This window comes from Physeter macrocephalus, chromosome 15 (assembly GCF_002837175.3).
Source record: "Physeter macrocephalus isolate SW-GA chromosome 15, ASM283717v5, whole genome shotgun sequence".
NCBI lineage: Eukaryota > Metazoa > Chordata > Mammalia > Artiodactyla > Physeteridae > Physeter > Physeter macrocephalus.
The window spans coordinates 14,186,420-14,211,290 of NC_041228.1; the positions used below are offsets into that span (position 1 = coordinate 14,186,420).

General features: G+C 39.9%; 1 protein-coding gene across 2 annotated transcripts in view; it reads left to right on the forward strand.

Annotated features, from left to right (window-relative positions):
• The window catches only part of WASHC5 (WASH complex subunit 5), a 53,161-nt gene that overhangs the window by 14,014 nt on the left and 14,276 nt on the right, over nucleotides 1-24,871 (forward strand). For both annotated transcript variants that reach the window (XM_028500662.2, XM_007127778.4), the window contains 13 exons: nucleotides 215-328; nucleotides 1,790-1,961; nucleotides 6,376-6,503; nucleotides 7,613-7,742; nucleotides 11,561-11,673; nucleotides 13,424-13,590; nucleotides 13,668-13,743; nucleotides 14,861-14,971; nucleotides 15,923-16,063; nucleotides 17,121-17,201; nucleotides 20,711-20,812; nucleotides 21,552-21,731; nucleotides 22,861-22,985. In XM_028500662.2, the coding sequence (XP_028356463.1) occupies nucleotides 215-328; nucleotides 1,790-1,961; nucleotides 6,376-6,503; nucleotides 7,613-7,742; nucleotides 11,561-11,673; nucleotides 13,424-13,590; nucleotides 13,668-13,743; nucleotides 14,861-14,971; nucleotides 15,923-16,063; nucleotides 17,121-17,201; nucleotides 20,711-20,812; nucleotides 21,552-21,731; nucleotides 22,861-22,985 (1,640 nt within the window). The remainder of the gene's footprint in view (nucleotides 1-214; nucleotides 329-1,789; nucleotides 1,962-6,375; nucleotides 6,504-7,612; nucleotides 7,743-11,560; nucleotides 11,674-13,423; nucleotides 13,591-13,667; nucleotides 13,744-14,860; nucleotides 14,972-15,922; nucleotides 16,064-17,120; nucleotides 17,202-20,710; nucleotides 20,813-21,551; nucleotides 21,732-22,860; nucleotides 22,986-24,871) is intronic.

Consider the following 24,871-nt stretch of genomic DNA (forward strand, 5'->3'; position numbering starts at 1 on the left):
CCATGAATAGCAACATTTAATAGTCACTCTTGTTCCCAATTGCTCATAAGGAAAACCACTTCCCTGTATATTTGGAAAAACTTGGTTTTTCACTGGAACGGCATTTAAACTTGAAGGAGTGGGTGATGTCTTCTATAACTTTGTATTTTCCCAGCCCCTTGCCTTGAAGCGAGTAGATATTTAACAAATACTGAACGATTGTCTCCTCTTTCAGGTAATTAGTATTTACATGGGGATCACAGTTAATCTAGCAGATGCTTGGGAACCCTACAAAGCTGCAAAAACTGCTTTAAACAACACCCTGGACCTTTCAAACGTCAGAGAACAGGTAGGTGCTGGCTAATCGGGAGGATTCTCAAACAACTGCACACCAGCTTTAATGGCGTAGGAAATGAGCTAAGTAGATTTCCTAAGCGATTTGGAAGATGCCCACATAGACATTTTAGTGCAGTGATTAATGAAAGGTGAATTTTGCACATCAGAATAAGAGAGGTAATTGTAGATTTTTAACTTACGTGGGCTGTATAAATTGGAGACATGGATCCTGAGGAAGATTCAACATGCTGAAATGAAGCAGTGTGACATCTGGCCCCAGGTGACTTCATTTACTCCTGCTTAAAGACTGTGTCCTCATGGACAGAGCTCCCTTCACTAGTAGCTAGAATTTTAATGTTTTCATCAGTAGGATGAGTGTTGAAGATGGTAACTGGATGTGGACAATATACCCTTTCACTGTAATTTAAGCTCATCATTTTGGGTGTGTGAAGTAAGCAACAAGACTAAAGACAGGCATCTCCTTAAAGTTGAAATGGCTATATTCTGTCTCTGATGAGAACCCAGGGCAAAAGGAAATAAATACCTGAGTAAACAGAAGAATCAAAATAAAATCTTTTTATTGGGGAGCATACTTGATATTTCTAAACAGTCATTATCTTCCTCAGCCTATCTGTCTGAGTTTTTGAGTTTCCAAATGTGCATAGAATAATACTGACTCAAGGAACTTCAGCATGTTTTATTCAAAAATTGAATTCCATTAATAATGCACAAAATAATTTCAGTTTTGGCACATCCCCTAGAAATATATTAGAGAAAGTGGCGTTTCCATGCTTACTGGCCTCAGAGCATTAATTTTTCATGACTATAATTCCTTTCCAAAATCACATCTTCTAGTTCGTGTCATTGCAAGAAGTTCTTCAGAGGCTTCCAGTGCCACATCCTGTGGTTGTTTTAAACTGACCTGACTAGGTTAATGATGTTTACCATTTAACTGTTGCTTTAGGTAAAGCAGAATGACCAAATTTCCAAAATGGCTGGCCAGTTTTGATACGCTGAGATGTATTTCTTTTGTTAAGCTTTTATACGTAGAAACTCACCTTTTGAGTATTTCTGCTCTGCTCTGCCTCGTTTGTTGATAATAATAGGAAGAACGGTCAATTTAGCTTCTGCCTTTGTGTCTCTTTCCATCCAAGTTACGAATAGAAGTGACACCAGGAGCCACCGACTCCAGTTCTCCAGTTTACATTTGAAGAGACCAATACTCAGAGGTTAAATCCAAAGTCACACCAATATTTCTAGATGTTAGTCTCTCAATTCTAAGTCCAGTGCTCTTTTCAAAAATGTCCAATAAGCCACTTGCCTTTGAGCCTTATCAACTACAGTCCGTGTGCTATTTGTCTCATATAGAAATGTTATTATTTGTCGAGGGATTCTTTTGAGTGTGATTTACTTTCAAGATAAGTGATTCTCTCTTTCTCTGAAATGTAATTCAGGTTTTTTTTTCTTTTCACAGGCAAGCAGATACGCTACTGTCAGCGAAAGGGCACACGCACAAGCACAGCAGTTCCTGAAAGAAGGTTGTTTGAGGGAGGATCTGGTTCTGGATAACATCCCGAGGCTTCTGAACTGCCTGAGAGACTGCAATGTCACCATTCGATGGCTGATGCTTCATACCGCAGACTCAGGTAACGCACGAAAAGATGTGACCGTCTGTATTCATCCATATAAAGGCGTCCGAACCCAGATCTGCTGCGTGATGCAAAGTGGTTTAGCCCTTGGATGAGAATCAAGCTGCTTTTCTAAGTTAGTCATTTTTGTGTCAATTTGGATAAAGCAGTGGCCCACCTGAACAGCCCCTGTGTCAGGTCCTGTTAGGTGCTTGGGAATATGAGGCAATTTACCTCCCAAGTTTGAGGAGCTTGTCACTGGTCAGACTGAGGAGATCAGATGTCTACATATGAAAAAGTATAGCTGCAGATCTGTAGTAGGCAGAATAACGGCTTCCCACCCCACCCTCCGAAAGATGTCCATGGCCCAGTCCCTGGAACCTGTGGGCATGTTATATTACATGGCAAAGGGGTATTCAAGTTGCAGATGGAATTCATGTTGCTAATCAGCTGACCTTAAAGTAAGGAGATTATCCCAGTGGGCCCAGCATGATTACAAGTGTCCTTAAACTGGGATATCCTTAAACTAGACTCTTTTGGAAGCAGAAGAGTCAGAACTAGACAGATAGCATCATGAAAAAGACTCAGTAGACCATTGCTGGCTTTAAAGATGGAAAGGGCCACAAGCAAAGGAGTACAGGCAGCTTCTAGATGCTGGAAAAGAGAAAAAAACTGTTTTCCCCTGGACCCTCCAAAAAAGAACACAGCCCTGCTGCTACCTTGATTTTAGCCTAGTGAAACCCATTCCGATTTCTCACCTCTGGAACTATGAGAGAATAAATTTGTGTCATTTTTAAGCCACTGAGTTTATGGTAATTTGTTACAGCTGCAATAGGAAACTAATACAAGGGCCAAGGCAGCACCTAACAGCCAGATGTGTAAAATAGTTGGTAGGATTTGAGTCCGGAGCCCAGAGCAGAAGAGAATCATTGCTTGGGGTAGAAGGGCAGAGGTGGTCTAACAAGGCTCCACAGAGGAGACTAGCCCTTGATAGGATTTTATAGTAAAAAGCAGAAGAAATTCTAGTCTGGGGAAATGATGGAAGAAAAGTATGATTTTGGAAGGACAGAAAAACATGGCTCCACTTTGCTGAGGAACTGGCTAGACCCGGGTGCTTAATTACGGTAGATGGAGTCTTCATCTTTTTTGGGTCATGATCCTCTCTGAGACCCTATTGGCCATCAGGCTCAGGAGCTTTTCTGCCGCACGGCTTTCAGAATCTTAGTTCCCCAACCAGGGATTGAACCCGGGCCTATGGCAGTGAAACTGCAGCGTCTTAACCACTGGACCGCCAGGGAATTCCCTAAGCCCATGAGTTTAAAACCCCTGGTTTAATAGTAGAAAATTAAGTAGGTTGGACTAATACCTGAGCTTATTCAGAGACTGACGCAGTCCTCATACTTAGTAAATGCTCGATCAATATTAATTACTAAAGAGTTCCCTCATCCAGAGCTGCACACTCCTTCCCCTAAGAGTGGTGTCATTCAGCAGCTCTGGAAAGCCAAGCCTCTGCTTTTTATTTTTCACTCAACTAACTTTTCTTGAGCACCTACCCTGGTCCAACTTTCAACACCTCCTTGTTCTTTCAAGTAAGACTGTGTGTCTCAGAGAAAAACCGTCCACGCCAGATAATCCTGCAGCCTACCTCGGTAACACAGTAGCCCCGTCTCCCAAACCCTCCAGGCAAAATGCCCTTGACGCTTCCTCTAGCTGCCCCCTGTCTCCGCATCCTGTGAGTGGTCAGCAGTGCAAACAGCGGCTGGACTTCCTCATCCTTCATCTCTTTGAAAACGTGGAATTTCTCTTCAGCCTTCCCTCTTCACACCAGAAATCGCCAGCTTCTTAAATCTTTCCCACAAATGCTGCTTCCAGTTTTGTTTTGTTTTTTTCATCATTTCTATTCTTGGCCTAGATCTCTCTCCAATTTACAGTTTACTCTCAGCATGAATACAGGGCCAAATCATCTAATGGACTAGTCTTTAATTAGTTGAGTTTATGTTTAACATAAAATCCAGTCCTAATTGAGGATTTTACTACATTGACTCAGCTTGTAATCTTCTTTAACAGAAGTCTTACGTTCTGAAGCATATAATCAACCCGAGCCCTCTCTTTATCCTGTCATAAAGGCCACTGTGGGTTTCTAGTGACTCAGCCTCCTCTTTGTCTTCTGGACAACTGTGCCTGACAGCCGTGCCTACGTTCTGGAAGCCAGTGGTCTCCTGGATTTGTGCCCCTGCCAGGGACAGCCTCGGCTTGCCAGGGTTCTCTGCTTTTCTCTTCGGCCACATCTGTTTCCATTTCTGAGCTGGCAATTGTCTGACCTGATTGCACAAGGTCAGAATTTACAAGAATCAAATGATTTGCCTATCTGGTTGTGAATCATATGTGGGAAAAGTAACTGCTTATTTAGCTTTTATGGTGTTTTGGCCATGGTGTGCAGAAAGGAAGGCGCAGATTTCTCATATTCCCTCCTGTTAACTCTCTGGAGCTAATTGTTAATGCACAGTGACGTATCCTATGCAAAAATGAAAGCAAATTAATATCAGAAGATTTCTTGTTGAATTAGAGTTAATATAAAGACAAGTGGCACTCTTTCCAAGTTTGTTTTTTTTTTTTTCTGTTTGTTTTGTTTTTTTTAAGTTAGGCAAACATGAAGCTGAAAAATTGTCACTGTGTGATCAATGTCATCAGTGCCAATATATTTCTTCCTAGGGAGTTCTGGAGAATGCATGGTAAATCAGAACTCTGCAGATTCCCATGAAAACTGAGCCCTCCTCCAGGTTGTCATGAGTCTCCTTCTGATGGAGTAACTTGGAAATCAATATGTAAAATAGCCTTGCTCAGGCTTCACCGTGACTGAAGCGCCAAAAACACCACTGACATGTGCTCGGAAAGCATGGTCGTTCTGTACATGCCGGACCTCCTAAGATGCTGATGGGAGGGCTTGGAAAGCAGGAATGAGCACGGGTGATATGAGAGCAACTATCAGGGTCCTTGTACCTTATCAGCTGTGAACTTTCTGACAATGTTTATTGTCTTAAAGTTTTTATTTTGACTTTTTTTGCAATCTAAGTAGCTTTGACTTGTAAACATTTGACCTTATCCTATTTTCTTTTTCTTTCTTACATAAATAATTGACCCTGTAAACCAATTTCAGCAAATATCAGTGTTTTTTATCCTATATACTTTTTTAACATAATGTTTATTTTATTTGAAATGATTTAGCTTGGCAGCTGAGAGGCTGACCAGGGACTCAAGACATTTGGTGTCTTATCCCTGGGTCATCACTGCCCAATTTTGTGAACTTGGCCTAGTAGCCATAAGCTCTCTGGGTCTAGGTGGTGGATAATCCAGAAAGCTCTGAGTGCCAGTCATGCCTTTACAAAGAGCAGAATGGTCTCAGGTCTGGTTCTTCCTGTTCGGAGGTGCCACATCTTTGTGTGGGTAACCCTGCTTCCCTGTTGTATCAGTGGTCCCCAAGACCACCCCAGGTTCAATGCTTTACTAGACTCGGCATATAGTAGTATTTATGGCTATGATTTGTAACAGGAAAAAGATAGAAAGCAAAATCAGCAGAGGGAAAATGTGCCTGAGGTGAAGTCTAGAGGAAACCAGGCACAAGCTTTTAAGAGTTCTCTCCTGATGGAGTCACACAGGTTGCATTTAATTCCCCTAGCAACGAGTTGTGGCAGTGTGTGTGAAATGTCGTCAACCAGGGAAGCTCATTAGAAACTCAGTGCCCAGGATTTTATTGGGGGCTCATCAAGGCAGCCTCTACCTGGCGGGTAACAAAATTCCAAACTCCCAGAGGAAAGCAGGTGTTCATAATAAACCACATTGTACAAAGAGTTAAAGCATGGTGGGCCATTCTTACCAGTTCTCAAAATGGTGGGAACTCTTCCAAAATCCAAATTCCCTGATGCCAGCCAAGAGCCGGCCTTGCAAACAAGCCTTTTTGAAGATGGCAGTCTTGGGCCTGCTGTGTTAAATCTTTTCTGCACACCTGTCCATAGTTGAATGGCAGAGATCAATGCTTAAAACAAAAGCAGCTTCAAACAGGACACAAGGAGGCCACGCACTTAGGAAATGGTGCCAAAAGGCTCGACCCATCATATTGGACAGTCGATAATAAACCAGCCACACAACGCTTACAAAATTTGGAAACATTGTTGTCAGTTTGCTTTTTTCATTCAACAATACATCATGATGACATTCCGTGTCAGATTCAATGTCATATTTAACAGTTCAATTGTGCATATTCCATAGCATAGGTGTAATATAATTTATTTTACCACCTATTATTGATATACATTTTGCTTATTATTTTTTAAATGTTCGAAAGGGAAATGAAAGTATTTAAGAATTCATTTTATTTATTATAGATATTTTCTACACATTTAATAAATTGGAAACTCTTTTCTCCCATGTCTAGCCTGTGACCCAAACAACAAACGCCTTCGTCAAATCAAGGACCAGATTCTAACAGACTCTAGGTACAATCCCAAGATCCTCTTTCAATTGCTGTTGGATACTGCACAATTTGAGTTTATACTCAAAGAGGTAAAAATATTGAATGAATGATCACCAAAGTCTTAGTTTTTTTATGCTTAAAATTTTTTTTAAAGATTAGGATTTTGTAGCTGTGTCTCTGATTCAGGCTACAGATTCTAGCTGTCTGAGATCATTCTTATAGGAAAAGGACAGGATTAAACAACAAGCATTAAGTGCCTACTGTCATTAGGGATACAGTGATAGGAAAAAATGCACCAGATGGTGGAAGTTACAGTCTAATGAGGCATGCGGACAGTAATCAGAGGATTACACAAATGAAAATGAATAAAAACAGGTATATGCCCTATAGGAGAGGAACATAGTTCTCTGGGTACCTAAAATAAAGGATCCTGTCCTAGCTTTGATGACTTCCCTGAGAAGAGAAGCAAGAGTTTCAGAAGGGAGCTGAGGAAGGAACCTGTCAGAGTTAGCTAAGACAAAGATGGGGGAGCATGATGGAGAACATTCCAGCTAGAGGACAGAATATGTCTAAGTCCTCTTGGGTAGGGAAGAGCCTGGCCAGTTCAAGGATCTGAAAGACCAGTTGGCTGCAGGGAGAGAATGCAAGAGAAAGGTGGTAGGAGGTGAGGTTGACAGGTGGGCAGACTGCGCTGGGCCTTGCAGGGTGTTAGTCTTTATCTTAAAAGCCATGAGAACCTATTGGAAAGGGCCTAAGTAGGGTGGTAGTTTGCATTTTAACAAGGTTGACCTAAGGACCTTGAGGATTTGAGTTCAGTCAAGGAAATTCTGGGCTTGCTCTTACTCCTAAAAAAGCCTCTATGGACATAATAAAAATCACAGACGCCTGGGAATGTCCAGGTTCTGTAAAAGTAACTTTGGGGGTTTGGATCAGGTGGCCTCAGGAACTAGCCCCAGACATTAATGACAATTCAGAACCAACACTCACCTTGCCTCAGTTGGTCTGAGAGCCACGGTCTTTGAGATGGTCCAGCTTTTGCCCCCCAATTTGTATAAAGTAGTAATGTTTAAGAGGTGGCATCAGACTGATGTTAGGCACCTATTTTTATAATAAATTGTGTTTCGCTCAGGCTTTCTTAGTAAACTGCCTAAGCTGGATTTTCTCTTAAATCAGTAAATCTCTTCTGTCTCTTCAACAGATGTTCAAGCAAATGCTTTCAGAAAAGCAGGCCAAATGGGAACAGTACAAGAAGGAGGGCTCAGAGCGGATGACGGAGCTTGCTGATGTCTTTTCAGGAGTGAAACCCCTAACCAGAGTGGAGAAAAATGGTAATTGCTGAAGAGGAGTTATTGGTGTGTTTGAGAAGCATACACAGATTATTAGAAACCAGCAGAGTAAAAAGCCATTACCGTGTCCTCATTGTTTGCTGGGGTGTTGCTGATGAAGGTCAGAGTTTAGCTTTGGCTGCTCTAGCCTTGTGCTCCCCTGGGCGCCTCACATTCCCTCTGGACTTCGGGTTTCTTATCTTTGAAGTTAGACGTTGGGCTAAATCATGGGTTCTTGTACTCCGGTTCATAAATACAATAGTGTTTTATAGAGTCATATCCTCCCCCGACCACCACAGTATGTGAAACTGGTGTGTCAGTGTGTAATTTTATGGGCATGGGGATGGGGGCATAACTTTCATGATCTTCTCAGAAGGATACTTCACCCAGGAATATTAATGACTGCTAACATAAATGATATCTAAGAGTCTTGTGTTCCAGTCCTAGTTGGTTCTTCTTCACTGACGCATCTGCCATCTAGTGGCACAAGGGGGGACCTGCAGACTGTTTTGAAACAACATAGCTCAAGTTTTATTTTAACAATTTTAATCTTGCTTCTTTTAGGAAATTTTATCTATAGGAAAATTGTGGTATCACTTCAGATTTTTGAAGGATCCTGTCCTATAGATAGGATCCTTTCAAATTGCCCCTGAAAGACCATTCTGAATTTTAAGGTGACAAACTATTTTCTTTTGATGCGTAATATTTGTTTTAACTGTCAAATTTATTTCTGATAAAGTTAATTATACAGTAGAATTGATGAATAATATAGCTTTTTATTTAAAAAAGCTTCACTATTATTAATCAATACAAGCTTATGACTTGTATTTGATTTATTTGTTGCTGGTCAAAAAATATTTCCAAATTACATTAATATTCCTATTGGAAAAACTAGAGCAGTTTTTAATGGTGTGATATAAATTGGCAACATGTTTTGCAGGTCAGCATATTGTATCTAAAAAACAAAGAGCCACCAGGACCAATCTAACCAGGTTAGTTGTCTAATCAGACACATTAATCTGTATTCTGGTCTCTTTTAAGTTCTTATAAATACCAGCAATGTTTCCAAGGTTATTCAAAACAATATCTTATACTTTTTTGGCCCTATAGCATATTTCAGTTAGGAAGTACTTTGACAGATATTTCTCATTTGATCCTTACAGCCCTGTGAGATAAACATCTTTATTATTTTATAATCACTTGCCGAGGGTAACAAAGATCCAGAGCCTGTATCTCACTCATTACCTCATGTGTTCTTTCAGCTACTCCGTAGCTGTCCCTTGGTCCTACAAAAAATCTTTAAAATTATAGCTAGTTCTTTATGTCAGTTCTTAAAATAACTTAGATTATAAGCCCTTAAGTGCTTTTATTAAAGTGAAATCATTCCATTGATAAAACAAAAAACCTTTACAGAATCAACTTGGTGAGGTGAAAAGAGCAAAGCCTTTGACAGTTTGCACGTCCTGGCTCTTCCATTTAGTAACTGTGTGACGCAGCAGAGGGTTCTTAATATCTCTGGGCATCAGCTTCCTTATCTGAGAAATGGCTTTTAATTCCTACTCCATAGATTTTTGTGAAAATTAAATGAGACTAATCTTAAAACTTGGCCTGATTGACTGAGGGTCCTCAGAGCATGTTAACGGCCTTCCCCATCTCTGCCTTGAGAAATGCCCGGCTGGTTTGTGAGTGCAAATGGCGCCACCTAATCCATTCAGACTCCCCACAACTCACCACTCACACTTCACTCTCCTGCGTGTTGGTCCCTCTTTGCCCTCCAAGGCGCGCCATTGTCATTCTGCCCCAAAGCTTCTGCTCATGTCTGTCTCTTGATCTAGGGACAGATTTTCCCTCTCCCTCCCTCTGCCTGTCCAGACCTCTACCCATCCTCTTAACTCTGTCACATCCTTCAGTTCCTTCCTGACTCCTCCCCACCTGCACTACCGTCTTTGCACACATCAGTTTACAACATTTATTGGGTGGGCCAAAAGGTTTGTTCAGTTTTTCCGTAAGGTGGCTCTAGTAGCACTTAGTTATCTTTAACTTCATTCGAAACAATTTTGTTAGATTGTATGTGACACCTGTCACATCAGCATGCATTTAAAAAACGACTTATAAAAATTGGTGAATTTTTGAATAGCCATTTTAATATTGAAGATGGAAGAAAAAAGCAACATTTTCGGCATATTATGTTTCAAGAAAGGTAAAAAACGCAACTGAAATGCACAAAAAGATTTGTGCAGTTATGGAGAAGGTACTGTGACTGATCGAACATGTCAAAAGTGGTTTGCGAAGTTTCGTGCTGGAGATTTCTCTCTGGATGATGCTCCGCAGTCAGGTAGACTGGTTGAATTCGAGAGCAATCAAATTGAAACAATAATTGAGAGCAATCAACGTTTTACCACATGGGAGATAGCCGGCATACTCAAAATATCCAAATCAAGAGTTGAAAGTCTGGGCTTCCCTGGTGGCGCAGTGGTTAAGAATCCACCTGCCAATGCAGGGGACATGGGTTCGAGCCCTGGTCCGGGAAGATCCCACATGCCGCGGAGCAACTAAGCCCGTGCGCCACAACTGCTGAGCCTGCACTTTAGAGCCTGCTAGCCACAACTGCTGAGCCTGTGTGCCACAACTACTGAAGCCCATGCTCCTAGAGCCCGTGCACCACAACAAAGAGTAGCCCCCGCTCACCGCCACTAGAGAAAGCCCAAGCACAGCAACGAAGACTCAAGGCAGCCAAAAATAGATAAAATAAATCAATTAAAAAAAAAGTTGAAAGTCATTTGCAGCAGCTTGGTTATGTGAATCACTTTGATGTTTGGGTTCCACATAAGTGAAGCAAAAAAACCCTTCTTGACCGTATTTCCACATACGATTCTCTACTGAAACGTAATGAAAACGTTCCATTTTTAAAACAAATTGTGATGGACGATGAAAAGTGGATACTGTATAATAATGTGGAATGGAAAAGATAGTGGGGCAAGCAAAATGAACCACCACCAACCACACCAAAGGCCGGTCTTCATCCAAAGAAGGTGATGTGTATATGGTGGGATTGGAAGAGAGTCTTCTATTATGAGCTCCTTCTGGAAAACCAAATGATTAATGCCAACAAGTACTGCTCCCAGTTAGACTAACTGACAGTGGCACTCGACAAAAAGCGTCCAGAATTAGACAACAGAAAGCGCATAATCTTCCATCAGGATAACTCAAGACCACATGTTTCTTTGATGACCAGGCAAAAACTGTTACAGCTTGGCTGGGAAGTTCTGATTCATCCGCTGTATTCACCTGGCATTGCACCTTTGGATTTCCCTTTATTTCGGTCGTTACAAAATTCTCTTAATGGAAAAAATTTCAGTTCCCCGGAAGACTGTAAAAGGCACCTGCAACAGTTCTTTGCTCAAAAACATAAAAAGTTCTGGGAAGATGGAATTATGAAGTTGCCTGAAAATTGGCAGAAAGTAGTGGAACAAAAGTGTGATTACGTTGTTCCATAAAGTTCTTGGTGAAAATGAAAAATGTGTCTTTTATTTTTACTTAAAAAACCAAAGGTACTTTGTGGCCCACCCCAAACTTAGGCCTTTAACCCTTTTCTGCCAGGTGTTATAAACTAAGCTATTTATATAGAAAGTTTTATCTCTTCTACTAGGTCACATGCCCGAGGGATTTTTGTTGTTATTGTTTGGAAAATTCCTAAGACCAATGTTAGGTACGTAGTAAAAGCTCTGTGACTAAGAGCTAGATTTGTAAAGGATTACTTAATTAAATTCAAAGCCACCACTTGGGATTTCAGTAGTCTTTTCTTGTTTCTGTATTAATAGAAAATCTTCAGGCTTGGTTCAGAGAGATCTCAAAACAAATATTGTCTTTAAATTATGATGATTCTACTGCTGCGGGCAGAAAAACGGTGCAACTAATACAGGCTTTGGAAGAGGTAAGGAGAGTCTTTTTTTTGTTTGTTTGTTTGTTTTGTTTTTGCTGTATGCGGGCCTCTCACTGTTGTGGCCTCTCCCGTTGTGGAGCACAGGCTCCGGACGCGCAGGCTCAGCGGCCATGGCTCACGGGCCCAGCCGCTCCGTGGCATGTGGGATCTTCCCGGACCGGGGCACGAACCCGCGTCCCCTGCATCGGCAGGCGGGCTCTCAACAACTGTGCCACCAGGGAAGCCCAGGAGAGTCTTTTTAAGTGACAGTTCTCGGATCATGAATCATGCTTTTTGACCTACCCAGCAGTCTGCTTCTGGAAATATATTTAAGAGAATATTTTATCAGAAGCAAAAGCAATATAAATTAATGTGTTCACTGTAATATTATATACAGTGCCCTAAAATTGAGAAAATAATTAAATGACAATAATAAAGAGAATGGTAGTAAAAATTATGATACTTCAATTTGCAGGAACATGTAGTCTTGGAAAAAAAATTATGAAGGCAGTATAGAAACATTGGGAAAACTGGTAAGGAGGTAAAAGCAAAAGCAAAATTGCTTTGTATGCGCTACTTTTAGGTTTGTAAAAAGTGTGTGCCTTGGGGAGAAAACCTGGAAAGGGATGGATACACAAAAATGAGAATAGTTGTATAATGATCATATGCTTTAAAGTGATGTATTTTTTTCTGAAAAGAAGTTTTCTTTTATCTACTTAAAAATGATTGTACAAAAAAAAGGAATTATACCTCCACACTCCTTTTTTTAAAAAATAATATCCTTTTTTTAATTTTTAATTTTTTTTATTTTGATCATACCATGCGGCTTGCGGGATCTCAGTCCCCCGACCTGGGATTGAACCCAGGCCACGGCAGTAAAAGCGCCAAATCCTAACCACTAGACCACCAGGGAATTCCTATACCTCCACACTCTTAAAAGTTTAATTGTATGTTTAACCAGGAAAATAAACAAAAGCATCGGAACAATAAACATATATGAAACATCATCCATCCTCATCTGGAACCCTTTCCAATTGATATAAGTGTACATTAAGACTTTTTTCACTTGCAAGACTTTTTATAGGCTCTTTCTTATTTTTGCAAGGATTTTAGGATGGCCACTATTATAGCAACACAGTATAATGCTCCATTGTTAGCATGCCAGTTTCCCTAGCTATTCCAGAACAATTGCTCACTTGTGCTATTTCTGTTTTGGTTGTTTTTTGGATTTTCTAGTCTATAGTATCACTATAAGCAACTTTGTAAATCTCTGATACTTTTTCTCTTTTGCATTATTTCTTTTGGCATATAGCCCAGGCCCCTTGAATTATGTACTTAAAATGTCAAAACGCTGTGGAATCATTATTTTGTTTTAAAGAGCCCATCAAAAGAACTTAAAAATGTGCAAGTGCCAGCACCTTGGTTGTGATGTGACTTATTTTGTTTTTTTAACAATCCTGCAAATCTTCAGAATTAGAAGGATTTTCCAACACGTTTATTGATACTGAAATGGAAAATGGAAGTATTCGCTTATTACATCATATATGTACAGGATAAGAAATAGTGGAACATTTTCTAATCTCAGAAATTATGCACTGTTTTCTGACTTGGCTTATACATTTCTGAAATTATAATTTGAATTTAAAATTTTGCCAAGACATTCTTAGTAAGTAGTGTGCTTTATTGGAAGTGTTTTCAAGGAAAAGTGAACACTATACAGACCATTCAGAATTTTAAAATCCAGTGTGTTTATGTAACTCAGGTTCAAGAATTTCACCAGTTGGAATCAAATCTGCAAGTGTGTCAATTTCTTGCTGATACTCGCAAGTTTCTCCACCAAATGATCCGAACCATTAACATTAAAGAGGAGGTCCTGATCACAATGCAGATCGTTGGGGACCTTTCTTTTGCTTGGCAGTTAATTGACAGGTAATGTGGACAGCCTGGCATTTGTCCTGAATGAAGGCCATTATGAATGTTTCCTTACCATTTATCTCTTTTTACAGTTTCACATCTATCATGCAAGAGAGCATAAGGGTAAACCCATCCATGGTCACTAAACTCAGAGCTACATTCCTAAAGGTAAGCAGATAACAGTAAGATTGCACTCTCAGTTACTAGGGAAGAGTTGGCCCTCATTATTACCTCATTCATTAATTCAGTTCAGGATTTCACCCTTTTAGAAAGTTGGTTAATTTAAGTATTTTTATAGACTGAAAATTGTTAGCAAGTTTTTCATGAGAGCATGGTTGCAAAAGATGCCAGAAATAAAGTTTGAATTAATAATAGAAGTTGGAGTGTCTTAGAGAAAATTGTTTTTAAATGAAGAAATAGATTTTTTTTTAAAGTTTTACAGGACACTAAAAATGTGTGTCCTATGGGTCCTTTATTCCCTAGACATGAATAAAATCCTTTTAATTACTCATTAAAAAAAAATTCTTGTTGAGCCTCTGCTACAATCTAGGATCTCCTCTAAAGGTTAGGGAATAATGTTAAACAACACGGGCATAGATTGGCCCTTCTCTCAAGGTAATTTCATTTCGTGATAAATGAACAAATAATTTACTCAATGTCTTCTGATGGCATTACCATATATATCAATTCTGAGGTGCACTTTCATATTTTAACATCTCTGTAATTGGGATGTGTTGTATAATTGATGGCATATCATAGTTAGTTGTCAGCATGTTTTTTCTTTTTGAGCAGTGCATAAAATAATGGCACTTCTTACAAACCATGTCATCGTAGATTAGACTCAATATGGTAGTCCATCAATCAGAATGTCTGATTTCCATAGAGGAGTAGCTGCCTTCTGCAGCTCAGTGGCTCAAATTTGAGCATGCAGGAGAATCACCTGGAAGGCTTGTCACAGCCCAGATTGCTGGGCCGCAGCCCCGGAGTTTCTGATTAAGTAAATCTGCGTGGGGCAGAGAATCAGCATCTCTAACAAGGTTTCAGGTGATGCTGTTGCTGCTGGTCCAGGGACCACAATTTGAGAACCACTGCCGTAGCAGATGACTGTCATTTTAAAAAATTGTATCTTGTCAGAAACTGTGAATGACACTGATGAAGTTCAGTAGTTGTTGCTCTCTTTCAGGCAAAGCCCAAGAGTTTTGTTGTATGTTACTATTTCTGGAAAAAGAGAGATTTCTAGGACTTTTTGAAACAGAGAAACAGGTATATCTTATTTTCCTTCCAGCTTGCCTCTGCCCTTGACCTGCCCCTTCTCCGTATTAATCAAGCAAATAGCCCTGACCTTCTCAGTGTATCTCAATATTATTCTGGCGAATTGGTGTCCTATGTGAGAAAGGTAAGAAATGCATCAAGGTGACGTTTATTTTAATGGCAGACTAACTGCTGTTTTAAATACAAATGATGTGCTTGGGACCCTGAAAAACGTACACGTGTGTTCCTTTCCCGTATCCTTTTTTTTTTAATTGAAGTATAGTTAATTTACAATGTTGTGTTAGCCTCAGGTGTACAGGAAAGTGCTTCAGTTTTACATATATATACGTTATTTCAAGACATTGAATATAGTTCCCTGCAGCAGGTCCTTGTCATTTATCTATTTTATACATAGTAGTGTTGTATACCTTTCCCTTATTCTTAATTTAATTCCAGAAATTAGCAATACCTGAAAATAAACTTATTCTTACCGGTACTGTGGGTGTGCAGCTGTGTTTTTACTTTCAAAGAACTTTCATACCTATTTTTTAAATGCTGATGGTATTAACCCCCATTTTATAGGTGTAGAGATTGAGAAACAGAGATCTTGGTGACTTCTTCAAAGTCATAGTGTAAAAGAGCCAGATCTAGATCCAGCACATTCTAGTTGGAACTTAAAGTTTTCAGGAGCATTTTGGTCCTTGTTTCAACAACTTATGGTGTAGCATAGAGCCAGACAGGCCTGGATTCAAACTTTTCCTGTGTCACATACTAGCTGAGGGCTCTACAGCCATGTTACTTAACATCTCTGAACCTCAGCCTTTTAGAAATTTGTAATGTGGAAATGATATATCTTTTGCCTCATTTCTATGAGAATTAGCTCTCTATCCTGTGAGCAATTAATGTTTGAAGGAAAGTAGCCCTGTGCCTGAGAGCAGTTGTTAAAATAGCTCTTGGGAGGCCCTTAGCATCCCTTCCTGCAGACGAAGAGCTGTTTGTATACATGGGCACCGTGCTTACTGTCCTCGTACCACTTACCAGCTAAGAAATCAAATAGAGGTTCATTTGTTTTTTCCTCTTTTCCCTTTCATTAAAGGTTTTGCAGATCATTCCGGAAAGCATGTTTACTTCCCTTCTGAAGATCATAAAGCTTCAGACCCACGATATCATTGAAGTGCCGACCCGGCTGGACAAAGACAAGCTGAGGGACTATGCTCAGCTCGGCCCACGATACGAGGTGATGTGTCCCTTTGACTTCTGCCTTTTGATTTTTAAGCCCCCAAACCGTGAAATAGCACAGGTCTGTGTCACCTGCCATATCCCCACGACCACCGGATCAATTCTGATTTATTGATATTTTTCCACACTCTCAACAATAACCAGGTTTTGCCATTTTAGTGCAATTATACCTTCATTCGTTAACTTGTCCTGGTGTCATTCACGGCCTCACCTGCCAGAATGTTCTCAGAGGGAGTAGAGCTCAGCAGGTTACTTTTCTTTTGAATAGTCTCAGCACATCAACCTTTTTTCTCTTTGGGCTACATTGCCTAGACTTTTCCCATTCAAGTTCCTGCTTTGTACACAAAATCAGTGGTTCAAAATAATCCATATTCCATGAACCACTTCCTGCAGCCAGACTTTTAAGGCCACTCCACAGTTAAGCAGCCTCAGAAATTGTTCTTCCCAAAACACCTCTGCTTTTCTTTTTCCCTGAACTTAAAGATGTGAAAAATCAAATCAAGTGAAATTTGGAAATGTGATAACAAGCATCAATTTCATATCCTCTGACACAACTCCAAAAGTTACATCAGGAATTGAGATTGTCAAGCTCAGAATTTCTACATTGATTCTAACTCAAAAGTATAGCCTCAGTCAACCTTACCAATGTCTCCTGTTGTTGTTTGTAAAGAATGTATGTGGATGGCAGTAGAAGGAGATTACCTTCTCAGAATCTCCTTGAGCCTTTTCTTTTTGGAAGGGATCATCCATATCACTGAGTCCTGCTTTCATCTTATGCATGAAATGCTGAGGCCCAAAGAAGGGGAAATGATTGGTCAAAGGGTAGAGAACGATTTAACATCTTCTGACTCAGTCACCCAGTATGTCTAACAGTTGTCAACACCGCAGAAACCTCATTTCTGACCGGGACGTGTATACACAGGTGTCCTAAAGCTGCACGCTTGTTCTCTTGTCTTTGCCCATTCCAGAACTGTTAGTCAATTATTTTAGCTTCCCATAGAAGTGATGGGTCGTTTATGAGAAGTACTTCATTAACCTCTGTTTCTTTGTTAAAGGTTGCCAAGCTTACTCATGCTATTTCCATTTTTACTGAAGGCATCTTAATGATGAAAACAACTCTGGTCGGCATCATCAAGGTAATGGTCTTCATGCTGGTCTCTGTGGCCCCGTAGTAAGAGTCTTCGTCCTTTGGATTATTGCAGAATTTATCCTATGGGGTAGTGTTACCATCTCATGCCTCTCGCTGTTTCACATGCAGCTTTCACATCTTCACTTTACTCATTTATTGACAGAGGAAGAGACAGCATTATAATCCTTATTTTTCATAACACCCAGGAGTTCCTTAACTCTAATAAAAATCTGTTTTATTGAATTTTTGTAATAACAAAGAAAACAAAATAGTTCACTTCCCTTAGGCAAAGTAGCTCGCTCAGTCACTGTTTCTCCCCTCCCTGCCTGCAACCTTTCTTTTTTTTAGTATTTTTATACCGTACCCCAGGTGCAGAGAGCTGAGATCATTGTACCCCTCTGACCGCAGGCCATTGCCATCACTGATGCATGCAAGCTCCTCTCTTACTGTTTTTCTTTCTCTTCTCCTGGATGCCCACACCCATTCCCATGCCCCATAGCATCCACTCTATATGTTTGATTTCCGTCCATAAATATGCAAGTATCCTTATTTTTAGCAAATGGTGTTACTTTATGTGTACACATGGTTTTGATTTATCTAAATCATGTTCTTCTCTAAGTCACATTCTTTTTCCAACTTTTCTCACTAGTTACTGCTTTGAAGTTAATTTATGTTGCTGTGGATCAGGTAGTTGGCTACTTCGTACTGCTGCAGAGAATTCCACATTTTACTTACCTGTTCCCCAGGGCACAGACACCTATGCCACTCATTTTCACACCTGTGCTTCCTGTTATCATAAACAGTGTCAGGATGAGCATCTCTGAACATGGTCCTAGCACAGACCTGTGTAAGAATTGCTCTGAAATCTGCTTGCCCAGGAGTGGGTCACTGAGTCTTAGGGCACATTTGTACTTAATGTGTCTCAGTAATGCCAGACTGCCTCCTCACATGACTTGCTTCCTGTGTATCTTCCCCCATTTTTGCCAATACTTGCCATTATCCACTTTCTAATTTTTGTTCTCCAGAGGGGTCTAAGGTGGTATCTCATTGCTGTTTTAATTTGTAATCCTAAAATGACTAGTGATGTGCCCACTCACACAGTTCATGGTGCTTTTAGTTATTTTTCCATTTGTCTGATATCAGCAAAATCTTAACATTTCTGATTTTTTAAAAAATTTTCATTGATATAACATTTGTGTTAATGAAATCCAAGAAAATATAGGAAATGAACCTAAATAGAAACAGAGCTTTACCATGTGGTTTCTGGAGATGTGTTAAAGAAATACCATTGTAGCCCTGGAATATTAATAGAATCTATTAAACATGCTTTAGGCCTGGTGCCAGTTTAATTCAGTTGATATTCAGAGAGTAAACGCACAGGTTATCACTCCTAACTCATCCTTAAATGATGATAAATCCTAAGACCAGGTTAGTCTTAAATGCAAAGTGACCAGTAGGATGTAATAAAACCTAGTAATTAGCAATAATTATCAAAGAAAGGATTGCATAAGAAAAATGTAAATCTTTTGCCAGAATCTTTCAGATAATAAAAGCAGAGGGAATATCATCTTGACCTCATTCAAACTTAGACTGTCTCTGCCAGTTTAACAGCTTAGGGCTTTTCGTGGGATCCTGTGGCTTTCACTAATCTTTAACCTTTGAATGTTGAGGATCTATTTCAAACCCTTACAAAGAGTTTAAATTCACTTTAGTTAATATGACTTAAAACAAGTGAGATATACACAGGGATATACACATAATGTTCATTGTTAGATGTAGCCAAAAAAATAGAAATAACCTAGACATTTTATGAGTAAGAGAATGGCTAAATATCTCATGGTGCATTCATACTGTGGGTTGCTTTGCTGCCATTCAAAAGTAACTTGCCACTAGGAGATTTCCAAAACGTAAAGTGAAAAAAGCAATTGCAGAACAGTGTGTGTATGTGTGTGTATGTATTATGATCCCATATAGTTTTTTAAATTAAATATATTTAAGGACAAATACGTATATAAATTAATAGAGGAAGGTTTGGAGGATCCATATGAAAACTATTAACTGTTGTTAACCACAGGGGGTGTGGACAGAACTGCGAGGAAGGGGCTGTGTGAAGGGGTCTTTCCCTTCCCTGGGAGCACTCCACAGATGGGTGGAAGTCCAGGAAGAATTGGGTAGAGCCATTTAAGACCATGAGATTCATAAAACATTTAACTCTTTTCCACTAAATCTGTTCTTATAAAGCATATTTCTTTGGAAACTTCATGTTACTTCTTTGATTTTGTTCTCATTGACTATGTTTATTTATAATTTACCTTTCTCTTGTAAAGTAGAGCACAGATGCTGAAAGCTACAGAAACGATTATGTAGCTTGATCGGTTATTATAAGGTAAAGACCACTCATTCTCACCACCACTCAAGCCCAGAGATATAATTCAGCCAGCTCCCACCACAGGATCCTCCTCATGGGCCTTGACCTAATCCCAGTCTCTCTCTTTAGTTTTATTATCAAAAAGTAAATTTCTAGACACTCTAGTTCAGACTTGCCATTCAAAAAATACACGTCTTTTAAGGCTGATTTACTCCTCAGATTTCTCCCTCATTCCCTTCTTTCCTTACAATTTGTCTATTGAAGAAACCAAGGCCTTTGACCTGTTATCTCTACACAGTCTGGCTCTTACTGATTGCATGGTCACGCTGTAGACCAACAAGTTCCTCTGGCTTTTGTAATTTCAGCAACTTTTTCATTCCAATTATCTTCCTTGAAATTTAAACATTATCAAACCCAGATGGAACACATCAATTGTCTTTATAACTCTTAAAATAATAGCTCTTGACAAATTTAAAAGTAAAAGAAACACGTCTCAGGGAATTCAAAGGAGTGTGTTAAAACTATTTGATGTTTTATGGTTTTGACAGGAGACTGTTTTTTAGGGAATAACAAAAGCTTTCTCATTACAGAAAAAAAGAATCAGCAAAATAAGCTCTATAGTTAGATAGCAGAGCTGCTTTCCTATTTTATCTCCCTAATTACAAACAGCATCCCAAGAATGCTGCAAGAAAAGAGAATTGTTAAATATTCAGAGTGGTCCAACCCCAAACTTGATTTTGCTCATATGACTATAGATGCCCTTAGGTAACTTCCACAGGAGACGTGCACTGAATTCAGATGCAGGCCCTTCAATCTGCCACCTCCTCCTGGTGATGAGAAGAGACACTTTTAACTTTTAATAAGATGATTAAAATGTGAGGCAGTTTAAAACTTTCCATACCCACCGTCTTTGAAATGTCATGTTGTAAAATTATCATGAATTTTACTGAGATAAACCAAGTCCTACAGAGGTGACAGTTTCCAATAATTCTATCCAAGCTGCACAAAATCAAAAAAGAAATCCTAATTGTCAAGTAATGAGGTAGGAAAGTGCTCCCCTATGGATTCTGGAAACTGTCTTTCCTCTGGATTTCTTCAGGACTGAGCTTTCCCTTCCTGGCATTTATCGCTTTTCGATTTGCTCTTAGGTGGACCCCAAACAACTGCTGGAGGACGGAGTAAGGAAGGAGCTGGTTAAGCGCGTGGCTTTTGCTCTTCATAGGGGATTGATCTTCAACCCTCGAGCCAAGGTACCAGGTCACCAAAGCGGGTCTGTCCTTTCCCTCTACTCGGCTTGCAGAATGTTCTAGAACACCATTTTTAACTGTTATGAACAAGACCTTTCCTACCTTCTAACATATATCTACTGTATCATTTTCAGTACAATCAATTGATATGCTTTTTGATCCTATATTATAATTCATTCATATTATAAGAAAATCCTTTTTAAAACCAGTCCTTTCCTTCACCTGTTGATCCCCAAGTTTAAGAATTAAACTGATGTTTATGATTCCGGGTTCCTTCTCATAGCGAAAATAATTTGTTAAACCTAAAACAGATTGGCACTATAAAGGCTGTAATTTTTTCTTTTGCTTGATCTTCTTGGGAATATGGTCATTTTTCTCAAGAGAAAAAGAATAGGTCTGAAATTTACATCTAGAGTACCTTTCACGTCAGTAAATTCAATTTAAAATGTTTTAACTCTTAAGATTAGAGTCATCAAATGATATGAGAGAACTCACTGACATTCAGTTTTTATATATTCTTTTATATGAGGCTTTCTTTCCAAATGAATGAAATCTATTCTTTGCTGCATGTCTGGCATAAATTACCATTCCTCCTAGATGAGATAGGAAATGAGTATCTCCAGAGCTGTCCCAAACCATCACTGCGGTCTCTCACTTGGGGTATCCTTTAAAGTCTAATGTAGGTGATAGGGGGTGACAGCCCATGCCCATATAATAGGTTTCTGTTTCTTATTATGCACAGCCAAGTGAATTGATGCCAAAGCTGAAAGAGCTGGGAGCTACCATGGATGGGTTCCATCGTTCTTTTGAATACATTCAGGACTATGTCAACATTTACGGTCTGAAGATTTGGCAGGAAGAAGTATCTCGTATTATAAATTACAATGTGGAACAAGAGTGTAATAACTTCTTAAGAACAAAGGTATCTAAATAGATTTTAATATTCTTGACTCTATTTGTTACTTCTGACATGCCCCATACATGCCCCAAGCCTCAGAAATGCCAACAACAAAGTTTATTTAAATAGTTACTAAAAATCAGTAACCACTGCACAGTCACGAATACCTTCAGAGTACCTTCAGGAGCTGTGAGGGTCACAGAAAAGTTTATATGACACCTCACCTCTCAGAATTTACTGTCCTAAGGAGAAAGCAGACTTAATCAATTAAATGGCTACAGAATGAAGCTGTCTGGTATAGTCGTTATAAGTCGAGTGATCAGGAGTTCCAAAGAGTTAGGAGGTCAGCTGGGTTTGATCAGAGTGTATACCTAAGAGCAGAATTGCTGGGTCATTTAGTAATTCTGCATTTAACTTATAAACCACCAAACTGTTTCCCACAGTACCTGCATCATTTGTTCATTCCCAGCAGTAGTGTCTGCGGGTTCTAGTTTTTCCACCTCCCGCTAACACTTGTTAATTTCCTTTTTTTTTTTTTTTTAAATTATAGCCATCCCAGTGTGTGTAAATGGTATCTCATTGTGGTTTTGATCTGCATTTCCCTCATGACTAATGATGTTGAACATCTTTTCATGTGCTTATTGACCATTTATATATCTTCTTTGGAGAAATGTCTTTTTTTTATTGGGTTATTTGAGCACCAAATTCTTAAGTGTCACAGCTGAGAAGATTGATTTTAGTTGGTAGTTAACAAGGAGCCACTCTGCAAGTTTTTAATTAGGTGACTGACATGATTCAGGTGACATTTTCAAAAGATTATGTATCTGCCAGCCTTATATTTTTGATTTTATTATTACATTGATACATGTTAACTTATAAGACAGAAAGCCAGAAATTCTTGTCTTTTTCCACTTGTCCTCAATCACTTCACTTTTTCACAGATATTTCTTTTTTTATATATATTATATGTGGCATTTCTGAGAGGCTGTTAACACAATTTTAAAAATTTCTTCTTCAAAATCAAGGAACATTTATATTCACTGTTCATGCAACATTGTCTTTGTAAAACTATGTGGAAAAAGGGTAAGTAGGTTACCTTATCAAAGATGTACTAAATATTTATGTTCTTGGGGTTCTTTTTTTTTTTTTCTAGATTCAAGACTGGCAAAGTATGTACCAGTCCACACATATTCCAATACCAAAGTTTACCCCTGTGGATGAGTCTGTAACATTTATTGGTAGACTCTGCAGAGAAATCTTGCGGATCACGGACCCAAAGTAGGTGTATCTGAATTCCACTGGGCTTTGAACGCCATGGACAGTGTCTCTAAACGTATATCACATCTACTTAGATCACACCCTTGTTCCTGCCACAATTGGAGCCTTTCTAATGGGTTTATTAACTTCACTTTTTCTGAGACTGCATATTTTCCTCAGTGTGACTGAGGAGACCCCAGTCCAAAGACATATAGATGAAAACAATTATAAGGTCTGTTTGGCCACCTCTTATTTAATCTCTGCTTCTCTTGCCTTCCAGCTGACATTTTACTCGCTTGGGTCTGTGGACTCTCTGGTTTATTAAAACTTTTAAAATTCCAAATTGCTCCTCTGTGCCTGTGTACCTATGGCACACTCCTGCATTGCAGTCACTGGCTCTTGCACTTGCCAGCTCATACCCTGACCTTTTAAGATGACCTCCTTGTTTCCTAGCCCCACCCAGGCACTTTTGCGTAAGGACCAGAATTTTTTTTTTAATATTTATTTATTTGGTTGCACCAGGTCTTAGTTGCGGCAGGCACGCCCCTCAGTCGCAGCACGTGGGCTCCTTAGTTACGGCATGTTGGCTCCTTAGGTGCGGCTTACCAGCTCCTTAGCTTCGGCATGTGAACTCTTAGTTGCGGTGCATGTAGGATCTAGTTCCCTGACGAGGGATCGACCCTGGGCCCCCCCTGCATTGGGATCACAGAGTCTTATCCACTGCGCCACCAGGGAAGTCCCAGGACCAGCATTTCTTGAGCACTCACCTTGTGCACTCTTCCTAGCCCCTGGCACACATCCCTTCACTTACTCATCACAACAGTCTTAAGGGGTAGGCATTGTTATTCATCCCGTGTTAAAGACAAAGTAACTGAGGCACAGAAAAGCTCAATCACTTGCCCAGAAGTTAATAAACAGTGGACCCAGAATACACATCAGGTGCTCTGACTCCGGAGCCCAACTGTTAAAGCATGTGTCATTCAAGGGCAGACTTGCAGCCGTGACTCACAGTTTATATACAGTCACATGGGTGAAAATCTCATATAATCAAAACAGCCCTGAGAATATTTCAGGTGGGCACCACAGTGGAGACTTGACGCTGCCTGTCTCAGAAGTCCAGCTGAGCTAGTTTTCCTCATTTTTTTTCAGTTGAGCCTCTGATGAAGCAGTTGGTACTAAGCCCAGCCAAGGGGAAAGCAGGCTCCCGCCTGCTGTCTTATGTTCACCCCTGGGCCGTGCTTGCTCAGTCATTCCACCTGGTGTGGTTACCCAGGGAAAGATGATTTCGCTTCCTTTTCAGTTCAGCTGTGCGTGCGTAGTTGACTTTGTGTAAGTTGAATGCCTGTATCACATGTCTTCTTTATACTACCTTCAAATTCAGGCTGATTTTGTCCTTCAAAACTTATGAAGCTTGGCAAACCAGATGTCACCTTGAGCAGAAATGAGTTCTGTCTGTGCCTCATGGGCCAGAAAGCGTAAATGATCCAAAACGCTTTGTGACTCCTGTTGGGCGCCCACGGGCTGATCACCGAAGCCCCCCTAGAAAACCGTCCGCCTGGCTCACCTAGTGCCGTGTTAATACTGGCAGAAAGGGTTAAGCATGATTGGGATTTCCATGTCGTATATGATTTCATCATCAAAATTGGGAGCCTCTCAACTGACGCATTCAAAGTGCCAGCACTGAGCGATGGAAGCAGGACACTTTGAAGCCTGAAAGTAGACTGTGGCTCTGGAAGTCATCTTGTTCTTCCATTTACTTCCAAATTTAAAATTCCCTAGCTCCTGAGCCTCTTTTAATTCCCTGCCAAGCCTCATTTCAGTAAAGATATGTATTGGCTCTTAGGGTTGGGGGCATATCATTTTGTGCAGGCTGTTGAAGGTAGAGGCTGGCACTCCACCCCAGACCT